The sequence below is a fragment of the Asterias amurensis genome, chromosome 14, assembly GCF_032118995.1.
Source record: "Asterias amurensis chromosome 14, ASM3211899v1".
NCBI classification, from domain to species: Eukaryota; Metazoa; Echinodermata; class Asteroidea; order Forcipulatida; family Asteriidae; genus Asterias; species Asterias amurensis.
The window spans coordinates 17,307,147-17,333,950 of record NC_092661.1 but is presented as its reverse complement, the minus strand read 5'-3'; the positions used below and the strand labels follow the sequence as shown (position 1 = coordinate 17,333,950).

General features: G+C 38.7%; 1 protein-coding gene across 3 annotated transcripts; it reads left to right on the top strand.

The window, feature by feature from the left end:
* The first annotated feature begins 375 nt into the window (after window positions 1-375).
* On the top strand, window positions 376-26,804 carry LOC139946884 (PR domain zinc finger protein 1-like). 3 transcript variants are annotated; one of them, XM_071944646.1, is made up of 5 exons: window positions 376-579; window positions 18,103-18,291; window positions 21,712-21,831; window positions 22,318-22,573; window positions 23,709-26,804. In XM_071944646.1, the coding sequence occupies exons 1-5, from the start codon at window positions 493-495 to the stop codon at window positions 25,550-25,552; spliced, it is 2,496 nt and encodes an 831-aa protein (XP_071800747.1). In that variant the 5' UTR covers window positions 376-492; the 3' UTR covers window positions 25,553-26,804. The 3 variants fall into 3 exon arrangements, with proteins under 3 accessions (XP_071800747.1, XP_071800749.1, XP_071800748.1); XM_071944648.1 differs by lacking the exon at window positions 376-579 and adding an exon at window positions 7,455-7,568; XM_071944647.1 differs by lacking the exon at window positions 376-579 and adding an exon at window positions 14,941-15,118.

The following is a 26,804-nucleotide window of genomic DNA, read 5'->3' as shown; positions in this document are numbered from 1 at the left end:
ATTTGGTGTTAGTCGACGAGGTAAAAGGAAAACCGTGCAATTTCAAAGCATGTTTGTGTGGATCATTGTATTCTACCTTTACAACAGCTTTCTACCCATATGCATTTTATAAAAAAACGGTTACAAACGCTTTTCAAAGACCAACTCGACCGATCCAAGGCAACGTGTTCCTTTAAACCGCAAAATACATTGCTCACAAAACAAACGTTGTAAACACACTCTGGTTCTGTACTATTTTCCGGTTGGGATATGCTATATACCCTCGCTCTCCGATTGTGGATTTCAGCTTGAGGACATTTTGCGGGTTTGGCATTATGATAATATTTCCTATGATGCATTTCCGTATGTGGTGGGTGGTCATTAGGAGTTGTGCGACCGAGTTGAGAACATCAATAGTCACAAACGCGGAAGAGTTACTACACTGCCTGTTTTGTTTTGAATGGTGTATTGCAATAAGTGGATATAGTGACTTTCCTGTATTATAAATTCACAATGAAAGGGCTTGAGACAAACTGGGTGTACGGATTAAACGTGGACAACATAGATCAGTGGTCAAAGACAGGACACCGTCAAGATGAGGTAAATATATTAACATTTTTAAAGGCACTTGACACTAATTGGTAGTTACTCAAAGTAATTGAAAGCAAAACAACTTACTCATTGGAGAGCTGATGGAAGTATAAAACATTGTGAGAAGCGGCTCTCTCTGTTTGAGCTGAGAAAGAGGTAGTTTCTCACTCAAACAATACACTACTTCACAGGACTGCGACTGAAAAACCTTTTAAAAATGTATCTGAACGCACACAAACTTGTGCAACAATGGTGGTTTTTTCCTTCATCTTGCAACTTCGACGATCAATTGAGTGAAATTTTTCACAGGGTTGTTATTTTATGTTTTATATTGGGATACACCAAGTGAGAATATCGGTCTTTGATAATTACCAAACGTGTCCGGTGCCTTAACCTTACTTCTAACAGTTCAGTGAAGTTCAAGAACGTTTCATTATTCCAATGTTATGTGGGTTTGCATGGAGTGCTGCGAACAGGTAAAGTTGGGTCGGCTAGCGGCGAACAGGTAAAGTTGGGTCGGCTAGCGGCGAACAGGTAAAGTTGGGTCGGCTAGGTTCTAAGGACTAGATAGTTATTTTTCAATTGTGTACGCTCTCGTCTTTTACAAATGAGTACAAAAGTTGATCATTTCAAGTGTTTTCTCATGAAATAAGAAATATGTGAAAAATTCATAATTTTCTCTTTTTAAAATACAGTAAAAAAGAGTTTCAATAGTGCGGTTACAAAAGAACTAACGAAGATATTGTTAATTCTACCAGATCAAGTTACGCTTCTGATAGCAGTTCAAAGTACTTTCTATGATTATTCAAGAAAAATGATCTCTTGCGATACTTGTCATAGAAAAGCACTTTGCGCGATCAGAGTGTCGTCTAGGTCAAATTTTATAGAACCTGTAAGCACAAAAACTTGCTAAGCACAGGAAAATATTGCTCATCAAAAACAGGTTACCAGCCAACGTTCTATTAAGTCGACACTGTTGTGATTGGTGTCCCAGTCGTTTTTTGCTTATAGCAATAACATTTGTTAAGCAGTGTTTTCTGCTAAACATGTAATTGGGCTTAAATGTTTCTGCAGACGACGTAAATATCTCTTATTATGACAGTCCACCTCCTGCAATCTGACTAAGGCGCCCTCTTGCGGTGAAAAAAATACGGTAAATTGGACATATAAATAATTATAGGCCCTTTTCGAAACCACGGCTTCGGCTTTGGGTTCGGCTTGAGGCTCCGTTCTCTCGTCTGACGCACTGAGCGCGTAAACCTAAAACACGCGCAGTTGTCAAAACAACCGGAAGGCAAAGCTAGCCTGAGCCGAATCCAAAGCCAAATCCAGTCGTTTCGAAAGGGCCATAAAGACAGGTACTCACTTTTCGGAACCAGTGATTTCATTGGATTCATGTCATTGGATAAACGTTCAGTGACGTAAGATTTACAATTCTGTGTTTTGATTGGTCCAATGTGTGATGTGGGTGCAGCTAACAAACATCATCTCGGGCCAATCAAAACACAGAAATGGAAACTGCATGCAGTGTCCACATGTGTTTAAATTAGAGCATGTGTGAGATGTACCTGTGTACATGTACATGTACTTGCATTATATGTTTGACTGCATATCTCTAAGAAAATAATCAAATGTAGGACATCATTGATGCACAAACTTGTGTGTTTTCAGATGCCTGACTCTTATACAAAATATTTTAGTAAGAAATTATACTCTTCCTAAAAATTGCGTTACTTCAGAGGGAGCCGTTTCTCACAATGTTTTCTATTATTGTCAACAGCTCTCCGTTGCGTGTTACCTAGTGAGTTGTTATGCTAATTTTATTTTGAGTAAGTCATCAAACGTGTCCAGTGCCTTTAAAGAAAATGTTCAGGCCTAAATGCCCCATTTTTTAAGTTGCAAGGGCACCAAGGCATTTTTATCCTTGGATCATTCTACTGGATCATTTCATGGGCACCAAGGCAATCCAGGGGCCAATTTCATAGAGCTGATTAAGCAAACAATTTGCTTAAGCACGAAAATAGCTCGCTTATTTTACATATGTTACTGGCCCAAATTTCATGCCACATACATGCTTATGACTGGTATTTAGCTGTTGTTTACTTAGCATAACAATTGAGTGGAGTCTTGGCCGGTAATCTGATTTTACTAAGCAAGGAATTTTTTGCTTAAGCAACATTTTGTGCTTAAGCAGCTCTATGAAATTCGCCTTTGTTGCCTCCGTGAATTATCAGGCCCCTGCATTATAGGTTTCCGTAGCAATCTTAGTAATCGACCACCAATGATCACGACTGATGTTGCTCGTGGGGTTTTGTTATATACGTACTCACTCTCGTTTCGCTCTGTATTTGTGTTTGTAATCTCTGACGTCATTCGGGTAACCCCGTTTCGACCCCCTATTACATTGATCGTACAAAGACGGCGAACCCGGAGACCAACAAAGTACACATTAAATGATACGATACCTTAAAGGCAGTGGACACTATTGGTAATTGTCAAAGACCAGTCTTCTCACTTTGTGTATCTCAACATATGCATTAAATAACAAACCTGTGAAAATTTGAGATCAATCGGTCGTGGAATTTGCGAGATAATAAAGAAAGAAAAAAAACCCCTTGTGTCACGAAGTTGTGTGCTTTCTGATGGTTGATTTCGATACCTCAAATTCTAAATCTGAGGTCTCGAAATCAAATTCGTGGAAAATTACTTCTTTATTTAAAAACTATGTCACTTCAGAGGGAGCCGTTTCTCACAATGTTTTATACCATCAATCTCTCCCCATTACTCGTCACCAAGTAAGGTTTTATGCTAATAATTACTTTAAGTAATAACCAATAGTATCCACCGCCTTTAAATGATACAGTACCTAAAAAACATAACCCACATTTTCTCCCTAAAGTATGTTTCCCCAAATGCCCCCGTCACAGGTATGGTCTGTATCTAAATATAAAGAGTGGGATTGCGGTGCACTTTTATCGCAAACACACACCAAAGCCGTGCAGAAACACCTTTATGGTTAAAATCAAAGTTCAACAGATAAGGCTGTGAAAGCACAATGAGAGTAAAGCAGCCTTGAAAAACAAATGAAGGAACAACTCTGATTTGTTGTAAAATTGGTTGTGAAACTGTTGACAGGAATCACACCCAGCTTTATTATGTTTAAAGGCACCGAACACCTTTAGTTATTGTCAGAAACCAGAATTCTCACTAGGTAACAGTTGTTAGCATTAGAAATTGCTTGACAACGGTAAGTAAAACACATTGTGAGAAACGGCTCTCTCTTAAAGAGAGTGGACACTATTGGTAATTACTCAAAATAATTATCAGCATAAAACCTTTCTTGATTACAAGTAATGGGGAGAGATTGATGGTATAAGGCATTGTGAGAAACAGCTCCCTCTGAAGTGACGTAGTTTATGAGAAAGAAGTAATTTTCTACGAATTTGATTTCGAGACCTGGTTTAGAATTTGAGGTCTCGAAATCAAGCATCAGGAAGCACAACAATTTGACGACCGATTGAGCTCAAAGTTTCACAGGTTTGTTATTTTATGCATTTGTTGAGATACATCAACTGACTGTGAAGACTAGTCTTCGACAATTACCAATAGTTTCCACTGTCTTTAAGTAACGTAGTTTTTTAGAAAGAGGTAATTCTTTACTCAAATAGTTATAACAAGACGTCAGGCCTGCAGAAGCCAATTTATAGTCATCTGCAAACACACAATTAATTATGCAACAATGTTTTTTCTTTCATTATTCTCTTGCAACGTCGATGACCAATTTAGTTACATTTTCACAGGGTTTTTATTTTATGCATATTATGTTGAGATGCACCAAGTGAGAAGACTGGTCTTTGACAATTACCAATAGTGTACAGTGCCTTTAACCATAGAGAAAGGACAAACCAAACTTCACAAACGCAGTGCTGATATGATGGTAAAAAAACTGGGCGATCACAATGAGCACACTCTGCTATTAACTATGTGACCATTATTTCTATAAAAAAGGGGGGAAAAAGCAGTATTTCAGCAGGCAGTTAATCAGTAAAATCGGTCGCACTATCAAGTTCATTTGGGAAGTAAACACTCATTCTAAAACCGTTGTGTATTTTTGTTTTGTCCTTCGTGCATTACACCTTTAATCCCGAAGGACGCGGCGCAGAGGGCTCAAAGGTTCTCTCCACAGAACACACAATGAAGGATTAAAATCACTGTCTCGTCAGGCAAACACACATTTCTATTCCAGGGATAGTTTTTTTTTTTTTTTTTTACAACACATCATAAAAAATCAACAGGTGTGCCTTTTTCCAAATGAGAGGAACATGTTCAGACAAAAGATTTTTCTATAGATTGACGTCATCACAGTGACACTTAGAATAGCTAGAAAGGAAGGGTAAAAGGGAGAGGCGTTCCCAGGGGGCGTTCCCGGAGCCGTCTCAAAGGGGGGTCAAAAAGGTTGATTTTGAGACCTCAAACTGTTTAATCTGAGGTCTCGAAATCAAATTCGTGGAAAATTACCCCTTTCTCGAAAACTACGTTACTTGAGGGAACCGTTTCTCACAATGTTTTATACAATCAACCTCTCCCCATTACTCGTTTCCAAGTAAGGTTTTATGCTAATAATTAGTTTGAGTAATTACCAATAGTGTGCACTGCCTTTGAAGACTATTCTTATGATCCCCTCGAGTTAGGACGACTAACTCGAGGGGACGACAGGACGACTTAGGCCTACTCATCCTAACCACAGAATCCGGGTCAACTCTGACTAGGGCCCAAATTTATAGAGCTGCTAAGTACACCGATTTGCTTAGCATGAAATTTCTGCCTCGATAAAAACAGGATTACCAACCATATTCCCACATGATTTTCAGTATAAGCAAACAACAGCTGAATACCAGTAACAAGCAGTATGTAACAAATGGAAATTTGGTTGGTAATCTAGAAAAAGAATTTTCATGCTAAGCAAATTGTTGTGCTTAGCAGCTCTATGAAATTGGGCCCAGGTAGTGTTCAGAGTGCATTATGTCTCAGAGACCGCAGAATTAGAACTATGCACGGGAATCACTGATAAGGTCTATGAACGAGTAGTACCATTACCTAAAATTAAATTCTAAAATAATAACGGAATGATTTACAGTGCCGGAGAGGCAACATGATAAACCGACCACAAACATATTTGACGAAACGCATGACTGGAACGAAAAGAATGGCCGGATTAAGGGATGGTTTCTGAATTAATCAAACATCTGTGTATTTTATTTATATATTATTTTTTATTGCTGCTTTCTTTATTCATTTTTATTGACGTTCCAGTTCTATACTATTCAATCGATTTGACATCAATATTTATAGAAGCGGTCGGCACAAGCCACACAGTCATAAAAAGTTTACCCTTAATTTATTTGAATTAGTGCTGCGGTTTGACTTTTATTTCATATGAATTAATTTGTTTGCGCTTTGTATTTTTGCTGATGTGTAATTCGCTCGTTAATAATGATTGTTTTATGCGTTTTCCTTAAATTAAATAAATAAAAATTGCCTGAAAGTCTGGAAGCTATAACTGAGTGCATCTGGACTTTTTGCCAGCCGGTACCCAGTGACTTTTGAAAAACTAAAAATGTTTTTAAATTTCACTGCAGTTGGTGACATGTTGATCGTTGTGTCAGTGTAGTCAATATGCAAAGACATTATTTTAACATGATTTGATAAGTATATTTACTTACTATTTCAATGCCAAACCTGTTTGCAGGCCGAAGACAATACTTGCTAAGATAATTCAATTTGTGCGAAGATGGTCATGAGGAAAAACGTACTTTCAAATATTTATCATAATTGTAAATCTGTTTATAATATTCCTTTATACTTTAGTAAACCAGTTATAGGCGTATAACTCGCAATTCCCAAACCCGATTTTTGAAACAAGTGAACATCAGAGATGTGGGTTTTTCGGTATTTTCTTGTGACTTGAGCCTAAACTCTCACAGCCATAGGTAACATAATGTGTAGCCTACATGTAAACTGACCTTTGACAATGTTGACCACGCACTTAAAGTACGAGCCGCCCCTACCAACCACACCCCTTTAATTTCTCGCTCCAAACTCAAAGTTTTATCTCGTATTAATCGTTTACAGTCTTACACAAATATTTTTGTAATTAGGAGGTTAATTAAGCAAGCCCACCTTTGTGTGCTTTGTTTCATTCCCCACTCCCCAACGAATCAACAAAAGATACCTACAAGAAAATTAAACGAATCTGCGATTATACATTCCATCGTTTGGTTTAAACCGCGGGCGGGATTCCAAAGCATAACAAATCTCGGTTATGAACATTGCGTGACATAAAAGCACCCTGCTTACAAAGAAAAAAACACGACAAGGTTTTAACATTGATAAGAAAAGAAATCTCTCCAATACTTAATCGAGATTACCCCACAACAAAACAAACACAATCCTTAAGTCTTATCAACTGAAATCACCCCACTGCAAACGTCCCGTAATTTCCCTAAAATAAAAAAAACCGCCGCAATTGAAAACCTTGTCAATGATTTCCCAATTCACACAGTAAACTTTCGAAAGTTTACGACCTATAGTTCCATCGACAAACTGGCTGTAAAACCTGTCCCTCACAAAGCTTGCCAACTAGACAAACAGAAGACTGGTCATATAAAAAGCACCCTGTGGTAGGAACACAGAAACTCTTTTGGAAAGGTGAACGTCGACCAATTGTTTTCTAAAAGCGAAGTTGATGTTTAACTTTCGGTAAACACCTGAGGGATCCTGGGGCGGTTTACATAGATAAGGTCGTGGGTTTATAGTCCCCCAATAGATTTCACTGGTGGTGTGACGGTGTTTTTTTTTAGTAGTCTTTTTATTTTTGCTGATACCGCCCAGTTGCAGTTTTGGCACTTCAGCCATCGCGTCATCATCGCTAGGTCGTACCTGAATTCTTATACAACGGTTGAACTGATATAGAATCAAATCTTCCTCGACAAGAAAAGGTAAGGTTTTCTTATGCCAAATTGTAACTTTTATTCGATGACATTTTGTAGATTTTTTTTGTTAAATGGAAGATAGTTTTTTTTTAAAGTATTTTTTGACTCAACTTACTATAGTATTAGTAATCAATTGAAAAAGACACAAGATGCGGTCGTTTTCTGAATTTTATTTTTAAGAAAGTGAACATTCTCCTTCAATTTGAGCAGGCAGCAGCCATTACGGTTTATTTAAAGGTGCAGCACAAACAAAAGTAAAATGTTATTAAAATGAGTATAAGACTGTTGCATAATAATTGAATGTTTAACTGATTAACAAGAGCATACCATCAAACTGGGAATGTTTGTGGTTGCGTGATATCAAATATCTTTGAATTTGTTTCAATGTCAGTGAAAAATACTAATAACTTGAAGCTAAAAGGTAAAGTTTCCCTGCATGCTGCGAACCTTCTCGAACCACGCCCCTTCAATTCACAACTTAAAGCAATCGCACAACATCGGATAACAGTATTGTCCAAAGGCCCGTGGTAGAACATAACAAACCTGTGAAAATTTAGGCTCAATCGGTCATCGGAGTCGGGAGAAAATAACGGGAAAAACCCACCCTTGTTTTTGCACGTTTTGCCGTGTCGTGACATGTGTTTAAAATAATCCGTTATTCTCGATATCGAGAAATGATAATTGTTTAAATGTTTTCTCAAAAAGGCATTTCATGGAAAAATATTTCAAGGGAAGTCTTTCACCATTACCTTCTGTAAACCCTGTAGGTAATTTGTAAATCTGTGAACTTTTAAATTTTTGTTCTGTTCAGAAAGTGTCCAATGGTGTTAATTGCCGTTGGTGCATGTACAAACAAATTCCGATTTTGTTGCTGCAATGCTTTCATTTATGCCGAACTTCAGATTCTTAAAGAGACTGGACACTATTGGTATTGTCAAGGACCAGTCTTCTCACTTGGTGTATCTCAACATATGCACAAAACAACAAACCTGTGAAAAATGGAACTCAATTGGTCATCAAAGTTGAGAGATAATAATGGAAGAAAAAACACCATTGTCACACGAAGTTGAGTGGTTTCATGCTTGATTTCGAGACCTTACGCGTGAATTATTTTACTGAGAAAATACTTCTTTCTCAAAACTTACGTTTTATACTTCAGAGAGAGAGCCATTTCTCACAATTTTTTATACTATCAACAGCCCTCCACTTGAATTATACCAATTAATTTTATAAAATAACAATTATTTTGAGTTATATTACCATTAGTGCTGGACAGTGCTGCCCTTGTAGTGGAAATAATTATTTGGAGGAATTGTACATTTTGATGATATTTGGCACACATGCAATCACTCAGACTATGAGGGAAATATTTTTGCCTGAGTAGTAGGGCTTTTTCAGTGGAACAGCAAGGGATATTTTGAACTTTCAAAATGGCTGTCCTTAACTGTAACAAATTAATGTATTTCTCATAACGCACGCTTACTGCAATGTTGACATTGACAATTCAATGATACAAAATGGTACATTAACACTGGCAATTCAGTGACATCAACTTAAGGGTATTTTCTTATGTAAAGGTAAGATGAGTTGCTCATTACCTATGTATAAAACTCAAAGTCATCGAACCAAGACACACCATGATACAAATAATCAACTTGAGGGTAATTTCTTGTCAGGTAAGAATAATTGCTTCAACCTCACAACTCAAAGTCATTGAAGGCTTACCAAGTTAAACAATACTTCATGTCATGTATTGGAATTTCTTCAGAAAAAGCTACTTCTTCCTGATTTTGTCACACAACACTTTCTGTCCGGAAATACCCTCTAATTCCCCCCTCTCACAATGGGTGTTGTAATCTATAACAAAATAGAATAGGTGGTGCATGATAATCAGTACCATTGTAAAAAAATACTTTTTTTAGACGGTGATGAATTTGCAAACTTTGTCCTTGGGGACGTGATTGCGCAATGAGATGATGCTGTTTTTGGCACCAAATACTCTTGCGAAGACTAAACTTTGAGCCGGTAAAATTAAATATTCAAACAATGTGCTCATGTGAAGAACCGAAAAAGCTGTATAGGCCGATAGTGTTGTCTTCAATCGCGAAACGCTTTAAAGGTACATTGAGAAAAAAAATAAAAGAAAGTTAGAACGAGCCATAAGTGTCAGGCCTACTTATATATTGGGTTATAATTATGACTTTGTCACGTGGATCATTTGTGAGATATGTAATTCATACTACGTCATACTTAATAAATTAAAACAAATGACCTTAAACTATTTTTTTTCCAGTTACACCATCGGTCCTTTTGGTTGTTAAGTTGTTTGCAACAGCTAATTTTTTTTTCTCATTTATGAAATTTAAGTCATTATCATATGATTTTGATAATTTCTATCTCTCTCCATAATGCCCCTTTAATGATTCCGTATAAACGTGAGTGTAAACTTAAGTTTTTTTATAATCTCGCTGAACTTTGGCGCGATTTCACTATTTTCTCGTCTCAAAGGTCGAAAACTCTGATTGCACTTGCAGTGGATTGTATGCACAGTAAATGATTGCACAAGACGGCCTCCACTATAGGCCTCAATTGTGCCAAAAATAAAAGTCACTTACGGGGACAAAACGTTCATCGGCTTTACAAATTGGCTGTGCATACGGATTATAGTATTACAGACCAATGTACAAACAGGGCTCGCTTTCACGATTGTTAGTTTAGCGTGGAGACCCCCAACAAGCCATGGGGACGATCGAGTGAAAATGACGGCGTGTCTTCAAAGACATGCCCGCTGAGATTGACCCACGACGCTTCTGGTTTTTTTTTCTTCTCCAAAAGTAAATGGAGCGTTATTGAACTCTGGTTGAACTTGTCTTTATTTTTCCTTCCTAAAAGTATTTGTTTGCATATTTTTTTTTGAAGAACAAAAATACTTACAGTGGGTGGTGGTTAATACCGCAAATAAAAAAATATTACAAAACAAATTTAGATTGGCCTATTCACCGGCAAACAAAACTTAGTATTTGAAAGAAAGAAAGAAAGAAGAAGACAAAATAACTCTAACTGGAATCTGAAAGCCCAATCCAAAGGTTATTGGAAAGCAAAGATATGGATAAGGCAAAAACAAACAAAACATGTTTAGCGTCCTGTCATTTAAAAAAAAGAAAGGATGGTTTTTTTTTTCAAAATGGCCGGCCGATACCTTTTTTTTTAAAGACAATCGGCTGGGCTATTTATCAAAACTGATTTATTTCGTCTGAAATTGTTAATTTTTCAATAAGCCTACCCGACAGAGAAACACAATTACCTTTTTTCCCAACGGTAATTGCAGTTCGTTCACATGTAATGCACTAAACATCATGATGAATGTTATTGCCATCCACTAAAAAGAAAGGAAAATAGACATAAACAACAGACTACCGTTTATATACGGGCACATTGCCTGCCGTTTCGGCGCTTCGGGCTTCAAAAGCGTCTGTAAAATATGGTTGGAAAGATGTTTTCAAAATATAATTTTTTTTTTTTTTTTTTTAATTTACGGTTTTCCTTTATTTACGGTAGTTAATTTTGTGCTCGAGTCAAAAATTTGGTTCTACAAAACTACATAAATATCGTGTTTAAATTCGCGAAGTAAAAGGATAACCCGACACTCTGTAGAGTGATTTAATTTTCCACTCAAAAATATCCCTCGAAATATTGCGTGAATCAAATTATATTCCATTTCCAAAAACATCTTTTGAACTATCTATTTCTAAACAAATGCTTCTTACTGGACACTATTAATGGTAATTAAGCAAAATAATTTTTAGCAATTTACAATTATTTGGTACAAGCAAAGGAGAGCTGTTTAAGTACACAACATTGTTTTTTCATCTATTCTCTTGATAATTCGATGACCAACTGAATCAAAATTGTCACAGATTTGTTATTTTGGGAAACACCAAGTGAGAATACTGGTCTTTGATAATTACCAAAGGTGGTCAACTTCACAAAGAGTTATGGCTAGAAGATATTAAAAACTTAAGGCTAGTCCTAAGTTAGGACGAGTATCGACCTAACTCGTCCTAACTCGAGACAGGACTAGTCTAACCCTTTGTGAAACCCACCATCATCCCAGTACCCTTTTAAAGCCCAAAGCCGAAGGTAATTTGTCCTTTTCCATCCCAAGTTGAAAACCTTTAAGGGTTCAAGAAAGTTCACGCTTCACCAGTTGAGCTTTTATAACAACACCTTAATGTAAGCGACTTTCCAACACTCTTGTTTTTTTTATTGTCTACCTATTCAACCATGGCAAACAGGTGCCCGAAATGTTATTGTTTGCTTCTCCCGAAAAACCGAACAATCGATGGCAGTACTGACCATCTGACGGTCTACTTCTAAAAGGTGTCAACTGTAAAAGGTTCTTAACGAGGGCTAACCATTACAATACAAACATACCAATTAATTGTCTTTTATGATTAACGATACTTTGATACAATTGTGTACCCTTTAAGGTTTTGCGGCAATTCAGATGTGGTGGGGTTTTGGGGTTGGGGGCGCTGTAATCTGGTTTATAAGCGGCATCTCTTTTGATGACGTCTTTGTTTCTTTACTTTTGTTTTTGATGGAGTTCTAACAAGTGATGACTCACAGGATTAGACATGCACTTAAACCTTTTGATGAATTAGTAAAAGGGCGCTGTTGACATAAAGCTGTCGTTAACTTTGTTTAATTAATAGTAAAATCTGTTTGGGCATGCTTGAAACCATCATGGTCCAAATTCAAAGTAGAAAAAGTAGCTAAGCGAAACAAAATGTTTCTTACAAGATCAAGCTCTATGAAAATTGGCCCAGGGCCAAATTCTGCTTAGCGCCGAAAAATCCTGCTTAGCAATAGTGGGTTAGGTCTAAACCACCACTTAGTTGTTCTTTCAATCATGACAGGTTTCCTGTTATTATAATTACATTTTTGACAAGTCCATCAATTTGTTGTGACCCAAATGTCCGTGGTGTCCGTCTCTGAAAGCTGCGGCCAGAGATGCGGTTGGTAACCCGCCAATGTTATTTTTCTTAGACACCATAATATTCGACTGAGACTTTCACATGTAACTTTTATTGTATCTTTTCTTGGTAATTTGCTCCATAAAGCAGCATTAAGTTGACTAAAAACCAAGCTATGACCAAACAAAACGGTTACCAACCTATGGCCAATTAAACAAAATAAACATGCTTAGCTTCCTGCCTTTTTGAAAAAAGGGAGGAGAAGGGCCTTCTTTCCTTTTTTTCAAAATGGCCGCCGACGCATTTTTAAAGACAGTCGGCTTTTATTTTTCTTGTCTGATATCCTTAAAATGTATGCTATTATTTGTATAAAAAAAATAGAAGAAGAAAAACCCAAAAGGAGGCGGCCTCTAAAAAGGAAGCGGATAGGAGCGCTAAACATGTTTTTATTTTACCTAATGCGTAAACCTTCACTATTGTGCAGTCCATACAGTTCAGTGGTCCTGATGATTATATAATTTATTTTAACATTTGAGGTCCGACCAGCTCCTCGATGTCAAAGTAAATTTTTATTCAAAAATGCAATATGGTTGTATAAACAGTTCAATTCAACTTAATCCCACTGATATTAAAGAGTTCAAATCAACAGCAGCGACCTTCGTGCAAATTTGATAGCTTTTGAAGGATTTTAACGTCTGTTGTTATAATTTCTTAATGCTTAAAACATAAACAAAATGCAGACCCGCCGCGTTTCATTGTTTGAAACAAAAGACGAATTATATTTAATGAAGTACTGGATCAGGAAGCAGACGTATGTACGTTTGTCGGCAAAAGAATAAAGCGCACCATGTTGACTTTTGGAATAATTTATCCATGAAACTAAAATATGATGACAATAAAATCACCTTTACCCGTGAATCAACCAGTCAAAATAAATAAATAAATAATTCAGTTACCTTGTGCTCAGAGGGAGAAATTCATGAAATTATACTCTACATATGAATCGTTTATATGGACGGTACAACCAGCGCCCCATTAATTTTTTAATTTAAAGGGCAACTTGTATATTCCATTGAACGAGATGGCCTTTAAAGGAATTGGACACTATGTAAAAACTCAAAATAATTGTTAGCAACGACAACTTACTTGGTAACGAGCAATGGAGAGCGGTTGATAGTATAAAACATTGTGAGAAATGGTTCTGAAGTAACGTAGTTTTCGAGAAAAAAGTAACTTTCCACTAAAATAATATTTGAACTTGATTTCGAGACCTCAGAATTAGATTTTTATGTCTCGAAATCAAGCATCAATAAGCACACAACTTTTTGTGACACTGTGTTTTTTCTTCTATTAGTGTCTCTGCAATGCGACGACCAATTGAATTCAAATTTTCACAGGTTTGTTATTTTGCGCAGATGTTGAGATACACCAAGTGGTAACACTGGTTTTTGACACAACACAACTTGTCTCTGAAAAAGGCTTCAGAAATGAAGCCTTTCTCGCATTTGAAAGCACAAATAATACAAAGAGAGCGTTTTTTTCTGTCCTTATTTTCTTGAAACTTCGATGACAAGTTTAGCCCAAATTTACACAGGTTTGTTATAGTATGCATATGATGTTTAGATTCACCAAGGGACGATGTTGGTCTTTGACTATTACCAAACGGGCCCAGCAGCAGATTTCACGAAACGCTAGGACTAATCATAACTCGAGTTAGGACGAGTAAAACTGGTCCTAAAAAACAACTTAGGATGGGTTTAATGCGTCCTACGTATTTGGATACGGAACTGAACCCGTAAGATTAATCTGAAGTTAGGAAGAGTTTGGTGAAATCGACGGCTGAAGGGAGGGTAAAATTACTGTTACAATACTTTTGGTAATATTAGCCAAACATTTGTTGCACGACACATCTCCGGCTGTATGCCGAATTCCATTATTGTATCATTAAAAGCAGAATTCCCCCAAATATTTCCCCTATGTGCCCCCATTGTAATCTATAGTAAAAGTGGCCCAGTAACAATGCGACTCCCAAATGTGCTTGTAATTTGTTTCAAATTGGGCAATGATTACTCAAATTGGGCAATGATTACTTTAGATTAGTTCCGTATACGTACAAAATAATGAAAAAACCCGAAATTGCTCCATTTTGATCTGATGTAAAACATTGACTATTACCTGCAACTACTACACGAATACATCAAACAGTCGTCAATACATATGAGATCATAAAAATAATGCTCTTTTTTGTTAACAAAAGCTGGGAAAGTTTTGGGCATCGAAGCGTGACAGCACGAGTCATGCATTGTGTGGTACTGTGAGTTCATTGTTGTGTTCTGCAATTCGTGTGCTGGCCGCGAGAAGGAAATAACCATCACTAAATGTCGTGAGATGTGTTCAAAACTCGAAACCTTTTCGTTGTTGAAAGGGTAGTTCGTTTCACACAACAGCTCGTGTCGTATGTAAAGGACGAATATAGGCCAAGTAAAGCTATCTGAAACAGAAATTAGTTTAAATGTGATGGGGAAAGCGGTTTTGCACGGGACTTATTGTCAAGTCGTTGGAGAGTTGACACGGGATCAGGTATGTTAAACACAAATAACTTTTACTAAAAAAATTAAATTAACTTGCGCATGCATGGTGTTTGTTGTTTTAAAATTAGTTGATTGTAGTATAAGACTACTTACCTACACCACATTGGAAATTACACTGGGCATACGTAATGGTTTTATAAGGAGAACGTCACAACGGTAGTTCTTGTGTATATCGTTCGTGTAATTGCTTTTTCCTTATATATTTTGTTTACTGCAATGTTTTGTTTCGAGTGTTTAGTGTATAGAATATAATGTGAACTTTTTATGAGCTAGGTCTGGGAGAGCACATCTTTTCTGATGACAGTTTTTTATTTTATTTTTATTTATTTGTTTTACTTTTGCCCTTCCCTGAACGGCCTGTGCTCTTTGTTTTATTGTTTTGTCCAAAGAATAAAATAAACGGGGAAAGAACATTATCTTGGGAACTATCAGTTTCGTGGAATGTGTTTGAAAGATTGGATATAGATGGCGATTACGTTGCCAGACCATTTCCATTGTGAAGTACTAGTACGCTCAGTGACCTGGGGTGGATTTCACCTGGGGACCTGGAGTCTTATCTCTAGTTGTGACGAGTTACTCGTCCTTAAACTTAGGACAAGCCATAAGGTTTTAATATCTCATTATGGAGTAGTCATAACTTACAGTCCCAGGTTCTTTGTGAAATCGACCACTGAGTTGGATTGTACAAAGAGTTAAGACTAGTCTTCTCGAGAGAGGACGAGTTACTCGTAGGGTTAGCCTTAAAGGCAGTGGACACTATTGGTAATTGTCAAAGACCAGTCTTCTCATTCGAGGTATCTCAATATAAATTATGAAAAAAAGGGGGAAAAAATGTAAATTTGAGCTCAATTGGTCGTCGAAGTTGCGAGATAATAATGAAAAGACACCCTGTCACACGAAGTTGTGTGTTTTTATATGCTTGATTTAAAGACCTCAAAATCTAAATCTGAGGTATCGCAATCAAATTCGTTGAAAATAACTTCTTTCTCAGAAACTACATTGCTTCAGAGGGAGCTGTTTTTGGCAATTATTTACCAATAGTGTCCACAACCTTTAGGTTTTTAATATATCTTAAGACTAGTCCTAAGTTAGGACTATTCCTAACTTTTTGTGAAATCGATTGTGGTCACCTCGTACCGACACTTTGTACCTTTCGGTGAGCTATTTTATTGTGTGTCGAAACAACAATATGGTTTTTCCTAAGGAAACAAAAGTTGTTTTAACTAATACGTATGTTTTACTAAACAAATTCTGACTATCAAAGGTTCGTATTTTGTGTTTTTGAAATTGTGTAATTAATGCAACAAAAAAACACGTTTTTCTATAACATGGCTAAGACAAAATGTTTACAATTTTTATTTTCGTTTTTTTTTTTTTTTTTGCCAAAATTTGTTTTGTTAATATTAAAGAGTATCGTTGTGTTTTTCATAGTGTTCTTTTTTTTCATGAAGAGCCAACAAGCTCTGTCATCTAAAACAATACTATGCGACACTGCCCCACCCTATGACTTTTCAAAAAAAGAAATGCAGAATCAACATTTGTATAGCTGTTCATTTTGTGTCAATACTTAGATATAACACAAACTGGTTACTCTAATAAAAATTTCTATCTCATTTCCCCCCTCATTACAAGCGAAACTAAACAAAGACTTTTACACGTTCTCTATTTACAAAAATGTCCGTAAACACAAGTCCTCTCGAAGCGGGAAGTCAGATGTCTAATGCCGTTGAAAGTGAAACTAACTCCGGTGTCTTTTGTCTTCGTCAAACAAAGCGATGTATTTTTTTCACGGGCGGTTTACCAACAGGGGAAAATTTCCCCGTCCAATTTGAATAGTCACCCATTCACGAGTTAGAGAGAGATCCCGCAAAGACTTTCGTTTCGTTCGGTCCAGCTGAGGATGGTTCGAGCTGGTTTTTTAAGGATTTTTTGAAAGAACAATTTCGACTTTCGCACTGATTAATATCGAAGGTAACTTTTAGGTGGTTGACAATGAGGAATTGTTTGGTGTTCGACAACTGAAGGATTAGCGAATAGTTACAACCAATCAGTGGGATTATTTACTCACAGTTTTACGAGAAATGCTTATCATCAGGCCTGTTAGAATGCTTCGTTTTGGAAAGGGAAAGGGCACCAAGACATTTTCTCCTTGGTAAAGGGCACCCCATGGGAGAAAAACTGCTGGAGCATTTCTAGGGCAGCAAGGCAATGTCCAGGGCATGGAGGCAATCGCCTTCGTTGCCCCCGTGAAGGATCAGGCGTGTACATTCATTATAATAACATGTAGTTTTTACCCAAATGAAGTTTCCTTATGCGGCCAAGTGACGCATCTTTGTTAGTAATCAGTTGGAGGGAAATCCCCACATGGATTCGAACCCATCAGCTTCATTTCAATAGGCGAGGCACATCGTTTCAGCACGGATCTGCTCCGACCAGCCAGCATTCGAACCCAAATCACTACATGTTTCCCCAAGAGAGAGTTTACGGTAACAGCCAATGGCTCGTTGTCGAGGAATATTATGTTCTACACAGAATAAACAAAGTAGGGTTGACGTAGCTGGCCGTCGATGACTCAAAAGCCCGATCTAAAGGGAGGGTTGTTGAGTTCAGTATTCTGGGCAGAACAGGGCCCAATTTCATAGAGCTGCTAAGCAAAAAAAAAACTAAGCATGTACTTTCTTCCTTGATGAAAACAGGATTACCAACCAAATTTCTGTTTGTTTCATGTTGCTTTCAGCTGCTGTTTGCTTATCCAGAAAATTATGTGGAAATTTGGTTGGTAATACTGTTTTATCAAGGAAGAAAATTCATGCTAAGCAAATTTGTGTGCTTAGCAGCATATTGGGCCCTGGTGGTTTAAACAACTCAACGTTTCGATCAGTATGCTCTGATCGACTTCAGGAAAATCCGTAAACTCTGTTCAAAAATTCTGATTGTGATTTGTTTTTGGTCTGGTTTCTTTGCTTTCTACAGGCTTACACACACTGTTTGAAGATGGGATGCGAGGATGACAACACTGAATGGGTCGACTTGGACGAGGCCGAGTACCAGATGAAATGTATCTACGTTGTGGGTGATAAACCATGCGAGGACGACGCTGAAGAAAGTCGGGCCGCCGCCTCGTTGCCTGGAAATCTCAACTACATCCAGCGAGATGAACAGGTAATGACAGTTTTGTTTTATTTCAAATATAGATCTTAGAATTATAATCAAATCAGCCAGAGCTATACAAACTAAAAATATAATAATAATAGACCTTTTGGGTACAATCATGTATAGACCTTATGCATTGACGTCATCCAGAAAAACGGTGACGAAACAATCGAGACGCACGGATTTGTACGCGCGGCGAACAGAATTGGCCAATGAACAACCTCCTTTTGACCTCTAGGTGAGGGTACTCTACTGAAATGACGTCATGTGAATAAGGTCTTATGGGAGAAGTGTAGGTTCGACGTTTCGAACAGTAAACTCTGCTGTCGTCAAGACAAAGCAGAGTTTCCTGTTCGACACGCTGAGACCACACCGGCCCTTCAGGCTCATACTGAAGTGAGTTATGGTTTTACCCCCATGGTTGTACCCGCAAAGTACCCAATAATATATCAAATGACCCACACATTGCAAATATAATTTTTTTCTATGTGATCAGTTTCTAAAATACGACTTCATTTTCAGCCAGCGAAATGTTTCACAGAAAAGTGGTAGTAAAAATAAATCTGCTCAGTAAGCTTTCAGACAAGAATATTTCTGTTTCCATCCTTACAAATCTAGTATTAAACCTTTAAAAAGAAACAGTAATGTAAATTGTTCCGCTATTAAATCAGACGACACAATCATACGTAACCCACAAATTTAAAGCAAACAAATATTAGACCATACATCAACATTGTTGTCGTATATGCCCATTATTATACAACTTGTTTGGCAGAAAACTCAACTCTTGAATTTTGTTGATAAACAGTGTTTGTTGACGACAACAAATAGTTCTCCTTCTGAGAAATAGTGAGTCATTTCACTTTGTGACAAGAAAATCACAATAAGTCAAAAAGTAAACAAACATTCTCCAGCGACGAGATCATACAAAAATGTGTTGCACATTAGTTTATTTGTTTTCACATAAAACCGCAGAGTTCACGTAAGATGACGCGCATTCTGTTTGTTACGTGAAGCGGGGTACACAATAATTGATATGACAATAGCATTGAAAGTGATGAAGTAAGATTGCAAGTATGCCAGAAAAATCCCCAGATATGATTTGTATACGATAAGCTAATCACAATAGAATACAGGGTTTAACCTTTTCAGTGAATAGCCAGCACGACTATAGGCTTGTCATTTCACTGGTTTACCTGCTTTGTGACTGTTTGATTAAAGGAACACGTTGCCTTGGATCGGTCGAGTTGGTCTTTGAAAAGCGTTCGTAACCGTTTTTTTATAAAATGCATATGGGTAGAAAGATGTTGTAAAAGTATAATACAATGATCCACACAAACATGCCTCAAAATTGCACGGTTTTCCTTTTACCTCGTCGACTAACACGGTCGGCCATTTATGGGAGTCAAATTTTTGACTCCCATAAATGGCCGACCGTGTTAGTTCGCACAGTAAAAGGAAAATCACGCAATTTTGAGACAAACTTGTGTGGATCATTGTATTCTACTTTTAAAACATCTTTCCAACCATATGCATTTTATAACAAACGGTTACAAACGCTTTTTATATACCAACTCGTCCGATCCAAGGCAACGTGTTCCTTTAATACCACCAATACATTTCATTTCTTACGCCGTTAAGAAAGGATATGGGCAATTTTAATACGTTTTTTGATAACATCACCCGAGGAGAGTTGTGCCTTAAAATGTGTATGTATCACAATGTCTACAAAAGTCGTCAAGCACTCATACGCTGAACTTTCAAACTTCGTTTTGGCCCTGTCATGTCCGACATGGTTTGTCGAACATTATTCACTTGTCGTAACACAATGGTTCTGACAAAATGGTTTATGACACACAATGTTTGTTTTTTCCAGACACATTGGGCTGGACGTAATGGGCGAGACTGACACCACTCGAATAAGAGAGCGAAATTGTCACTCTTACTCTATAGGGGTTCTTGATGCCATTTCATTTCGTAATTCATTTATTGAAGCACCTTTCTATAGGAGGGGTTCTCCCCGTTCTATACCTTAGTCTAGCCCTTTGAAACCAGTTGAGATGGGCGCTATTGTATAAGTCGAATATTCCAGCTTCTAGTTCCGGGTGACATGCTTGTCTATAGACTAGGCGATCTGTGACGTCACATAATACAATAGAGCCACATGGCTCTGGACTTCCTAGACTTGATTCAAGTCCCGTTCTCGTGTGAGTGGTCCCTATGCATATCGCGCCAATATTAAGCAAACAAGCCGCGCTCTCCATTAAAATGTGGTCCCGACTGCGCGGAACGTGACAGGTTGTGGGGAATGCAGAGCACCACAAAACAAGAGTTTTCTGGCGACCATGGCACGGGATTGAGACTTGAGTGAAGTCTATGGACTTCCTGATGCAGGCACTTACTGGTACCTGGTACACAGCTTAAAATATCCACTAAATAAACTAGGCCCAATTGATACTTCACAGAGGCAACGAAGGCGATTGCCAACGAAGGCGATTGCCTCCGTGCCCCCCGGTTCATTGTCTTGGTGCCTTTGAAATGATCTCGTAGAAATTTGAAATTTCCTCATAGGGTGCCCTTTGCCAAGGAGAAATAGCCTGGTGCCCTTGCCCTTTCGAAAACGAAGAATACAGGCGCGTGTAAGTCAGAGATGGTACATACCGAAATTATTTCTGTAAAAAAAAAAGAATTAATATAAACATCTGTATAATTGAGTTTAATTACTTTTTATTTTGCTGAGTCAACTACTTTCAGTTCGTTCATATTTTGTTACCGCAATATATTAACTACAAACCCAACACCGAAACCCTTACACCGAAAGAAGAACAACAAACAATTAAGTATTTTTTGAAACAGAAACATTCGATCCGACCATCCGATCTCCATATTGTAAATAAAATTGTTTGACACTTCATTCAGAGGGAAGTGAAAGCTAAATAAAGGACTTTATAGCGAAGTGGATCATATTTCCCTATTTGCATTTCATAACAAGTTGTTATAATTCAGAACAGAGACATATTTACACATAAGCATGACTCAACTTTAAAGGCACTGGACACTATTGGTAGTTACTCAAAAATAATTGTTAGTATTATAACTTACTTGGTAACAAGCAATGGAGAGCTGTTGATAATAAAAAACTAAAAAAAACATTGCGAGAAACGGCTCCCTCTGAAGTAACATAGTTTTAGAGAAAGAAGTATTTTTTCACGAATTTGATTTCGAGACCTCAGAATTAGATTTGAGGTCCCGAAATCAAGCATCTGAAAGCAACTGAAAGCACACAACTTCATGCGGCACTTCATGTGGCAGCACAGTACATGACAACTTTAAACATGGTGCTGCATATAAAACTATTTGTGTGTGTGCAATTTCATTGAACTTGTAATGGAGAAATAAAGTATTAAAAACAACAATGATTGTTTTCAGATCGTGGGTGTTGGTGCAAGAGGCTACATCCCCAAGGGGACCCGCTTCGGTCCACTGGTCGGTCAGATCTATCGGGAGGAAGAGGTACCTCGTGACGCTAATCGGAAGTACTTCTGGCGGGTAAGATATGTTTTGCGGAGTTGTCAATAGAGCCACATGGCCCTGTACTTTTTTTTTTAAAGTAGAATACAATGATCCACACATAAATCCCTCGAAATTTTACGGTTTTCCTTTTAGTTAACGGTCTGCCATTTTCTGACAATTTGACTCCACCACAAAATAGCGTGCCATGTTTTACGCCGTACAACGAAAACAGTGAAATTTCGAGGCATATTTATTTTGTGTGGCTCGTTTTAACATTTACAAAGCGCAGAAACTATCCAAGATTATTATATTTTACTTGGAAAACATCCTTCTAACCATGTGCATTTTGTAAGAAAACGAACAATTTCAATATTTTCAAAGAACAATTAACTCGCCCGATCCAAGGCAACGTGTCCCTTTAATGTGACACGTGTCCTCATGACATAGCACAGCCTAGATCGCCTAGTTCACGCTAGAAAAGTGGTGAATACGTTTCAAAACTTGTCCTATTATTCTTAACAGATCTACAAGAACCAGAAGTTCATCCACTACATCGATGGATTCGACCCGCAGAAGAGCAACTGGATGCGGCACGTCAACCCAGCCAACTCGGCCTGTGATCAGAACCTCGTCGCTTGCCAGTTCGACACCGATATCTACTTCTACACCGTGAAGCCGATACGACAGGGCACGGAGTTACTGGTGTGGTACTGTAAGGAGTTCCAGAGAAGACTGGAGCAACCCGTCATCATGCAGGCCATTACGGAGGGCGAGAAAGGTAAGGATGCCGAGACCAGACTATTTTGGCCCTTTTTGAAACCACGGCAGCTTCGACTTTGGATTCGGCTTCAGGCTCCGTCCTTGCGTCTGAAGCCATAACAATGCCCCCCCCCAAAGGAAACTGATTGGTAGTGAAACAGTGTGCGACGATTCGCCTTCAACAACCCCATCCCCTACCACCCCCCCCCCCCCGCCTAAATTTAACCTACACTGACGTCACGAAAGCTGTCTGAGGATGAGGGTGCAACCAGTTTACTTTTGTTAAAGATGATTTTCAAACTCTGTTTGCAATAATAACCATGATTATGCTCGGCCTGATTGTAAATGTTTTTTGCGTTCGTGGTAAATTTGAAGCAAAATAAATTAGTTTTCTCCTGAAAGGGCTTTCATTAAATAACTCTCATCAATAAAACGAATTTGTAAACAAATACTACGACAATTCAAAACGAAACAACGAAAAGAGAGGTAGTATGCGAATAGAGCAGCTTAGGCAAACATTGAACATTGGCCATTATTTGAAACTAAAAACGGCGAACAACCCACAACAAATAATGTTGTTTTTATTCCTTTATTAAACAAACTTGACACTAAATAATTAAGTCAAAATGGCAATCAGTTTCGTTTTATGTACAGAGTAAACAGCAAAACGCAATGTTGCCATTTTATTTCCCAGTTTTAAAGTCATGCACATCTGTTGTAGATTCCAGCCAAGTTTGACTTATATTGAAACTTTCATTTAGGAAACAGAGCCGACCGTGTGAATAAAAAAAGTAATTACATCTGTTTTATAGACATCTACATGCGTTGTCACTCGAAGCAATTTAGTGGCACCAAGTCACCAAGTTATCTTTCATGAAAGAAACTTTGTTAACGTCTACAGAAGCTTTAAAGGGACATTAAGAAAACAAAGTTATTCAAACCTGTATGCTTCGTTTTCGAAGGGGCACTAAGGAATTATCTCCTTGGTGAAGGGCACCTTACGAGAAATTTGTAAATTTCTACTGTAGCAATGGAAGCACTCGCATTTGTTGCCTCCGTGGAGTATCAGGCCTGACAATAAGTCTAATTTAATTATTATTGCTTATATTTCTCTGTCTCAACACACAATGTTTTTACTATTTGTCTTTATGTAGGATGTGACTCGAGGATCAACGAACTGAATGACACACAAGAAGAAGACCAAGTCCTTGACTTCAGCATGTCCTCCCGAAGTTCCTCTGCCGGTAGAAGAACCATCACCCCACCAACATCCTCCCCGTCTCCCGTACCTGCAGACTACCCAAGTCTACCAACCAAACGGCCGTCAAACCTCCCCGCCGTACCCATGGGGGCTGTGATTTCTAACCCTGCTACGGGGTTGGTCTTCAGCCATCGCATGACCAGTCCGCAGACCTCACCCGTCCAGAAGGGAGCTACCGGTGCTATGCCTCAGAGCAGGGCCGAGTTGAAACCCAACTCGACCCACCACCAGATCCCTAAGCACATCGCTGATGCGGCTAGCAAGGCAGGGGTGCTCATCCCTCACCCGATCCCCCTGCAGGTTGGTCGGCACCACAGGCTACCCTTCATCTTACCTCAGTTCATGTACAACCCTCTCCTAGTCAGGACGACTTTGCACAGCGGTATGCTACCGACCCAATCCATGATTCCTTTCGACTCACGTCTCCATTCGACACACACACAAGACAGGAACATCAAGAGAGTCATTCTACCAGCCTGCTCAGCACCTGTAGCCACTATCAACCCAAACGTTGTTCTCAACGCTAGCTCACCAATCTACTCCTCCTCAACCTCGTTCACTAGTGCCAACAACTTCCAGCCCAACACAACAACACCTCAAACGGATGATGAATCAACAACCAGCCCGGATTACAAGCTGATTCGCAAGAGGTCCGTCAACCCAGACTACGGCCACAAATCCCTGGAGTACCCGCTCCCAAGAAAAAACGGCAAGATCCAGTACGAGTGCAACGTGTGCCAGAAGGTGTTCGGTCAGCTCTCCAATCTCAAAGTACATTTACGGGTACACAGCGGGGAGAGACCGTTCCGTTGTGAGGTCTGCAGCAAGGGGTTCACCCAGTACGCCCACCTCCAGAAGCACTACCTAGTCCACACCGGGGAGAAACCTCATTGCTGCAACGTATGCAACAAGTGCTTCAGCAGCACCAGTAACCTTAAGACCCATATGAGGTTGCACAACGGTGAGAAACCATACAACTGTAAGCTCTGCCCCGCTAAATTCACTCAGTACGTTCACCTGAAACTCCACAAGCGATCTCACCTCGAGGAGGGGTACGTGTATGACCCCACGGACGAGGCGAACTTGTCCCCGTCACCAACGCCGTCCTCCCCCACGGATTCCGTCTCCCCACCGCCGTTCAAGAAGATCAAGTCGGAGTTCCAAGGCTACACGAATCATTTGGTGAGCACCGACGTGGCTGATTATTTTGGACAGACCGGAGAGAGGAGTCCGGTAAACGATTCAAGCAGTGACGACGCACGGGAGGAGGGCCTAGACCCAGTAAGGTCACCTAGAGGAGGAGGTACAGAGCTAGCAGAGCAAGGGGATAGCAATAAGAGAATCACCGAGGCGCAGAAGAGAAAGGGTCTACCGCCCCCTCTCGTCCCTGTCACAACCTCAAACAACGGTATGAAATACATTGTTAGTAATCCGGCGAGCTACGAGGCAATTGACACAGCCAACTTTCCTAAGGAAAAGGAGATGGTCTTCCCTCGCCATGCTAACGAGGTGGACCACCCTCAAAACGAAACTAAATCCAGCTCCTCGGATATTAACTCAGTGATTCGTCCAAGCGAAAGCGAAAACCTAAATACAGCCATTGTGGACAGTAGAGCCAGGGAGTCTGAAGCCTTTAGTGTGAAACGAGAGAAGTTTATGCCAGGTCAACTCTTGTCCCATGCAACCAAAATCGAAAACGTTGTTCAGAAAATTCTGAGCAAAACGGTTCTGAGTTGAGCAAAATGTTTAGGTTTTATGCACGTGACTCCACTTGAGTATAGCGCCCTCAAGTATAGGTCGAGTGACAGTTTTTCTTTGGCCCTTCCTTCAGGGGCCGATTTCCGAAGAGCTAAGATCGATCGTAGTTTGTTTTTGTAAAGTGTGATGGCACAATACAAAGCACGTAATACTGGAAATTTGGCTTGCTGTGACATTTATTGCTTTGTGAAATCGGCCTACAGGGCCCAATATTATATCATAGAGCTACTTAAGCACAAAAAGTAGCCCGAGCACGACAAAATTATGGTAACCAGAATAAGAATACCAGCCAAACTACCATTTCGCATGTACAATTTGTGCCTGATATCCTGCCCATTTCTACTTAGCAGAAAAATGTTCAGCATATTTGTTGCTTAAGCAGCTCTATGATACTGTGTCATTTAGGCCCTACGCCTAGCATTACACAGCTAAGCGGGTCCGTTGTTTCGTCGGGCCGTTTTGCCTTTAGAGTGACAACTTTTGTAATGTTCTGTAAGTGTTTTCAGTCGCTTAGAGGAACGGTTAAGTATAATGTGCCTTTATGGTCCCCCCAGAAAATATTGTATATAACATTTCGATGAAGATTGTATAAAATATTGGTCAAATTATTGATATACACAGATTAATTTATTTATTGATTGATTCTACTATTTACATTAATTGTAACTATCGCTGCATATTTTGTTTAAATTAATCACATTTTCATTGTGTTTTTTGTTTAATTTATTGAATGATTCTTTTAAGTTATTCTTGATTACTCGGAGACCAAAGTTTATGAATAATTAACCGAATATTTGGATACGGTTTTTCTAATCATAAACAAGTTGTTTCAAAAAGTTGTTTCAAAAAGTTCAGAATTTTTGTTTACACTTTTGTACTGATGTTTCCTTTTCTCATTTTCTCTTAGCCAGTACCAAATTTCATGGAGCTGTTTAAGCAAATATTGCGACAATACCATGTTGCCAATCATAGTTCCTGACTCGAACTTGTTCAAAGAGGGTGGTTAATGACGTCATGTGCAACCCATGATATAATGTGCATGAATAGTTTGCGCAATTTGCCAATAGCGCAGGAATAATGTGCGCAATATGTCGATAGTGCAGGATTGGTTTAGCGCCCGGACAAAATTTAACCCGGTTGAGAACCTTACCATCTACATAACGCACGACAGTTCCAGTCTGCATTTCAACAGACAATTATTTCAAGTCAGTATAATGGGAATGAATATTCT

Bases quoted from the DNA above. Each gene is read 5' to 3' on its own strand.
- LOC139946884 (XM_071944646.1), top strand. From the start codon at position 493: ATGAAAGGGCTTGAGACAAACTGGGTGTACGGATTAAACGTGGACAAC. The intron at 21,832-22,317 runs GTAAGATATGTT...TATTCTTAACAG, and splicing joins ATCGGAAGTACTTCTGGCGG to ATCTACAAGAACCAGAAGTT. The intron at 22,574-23,708 runs GTAAGGATGCCG...GTCTTTATGTAG, and splicing joins CATTACGGAGGGCGAGAAAG to GATGTGACTCGAGGATCAAC.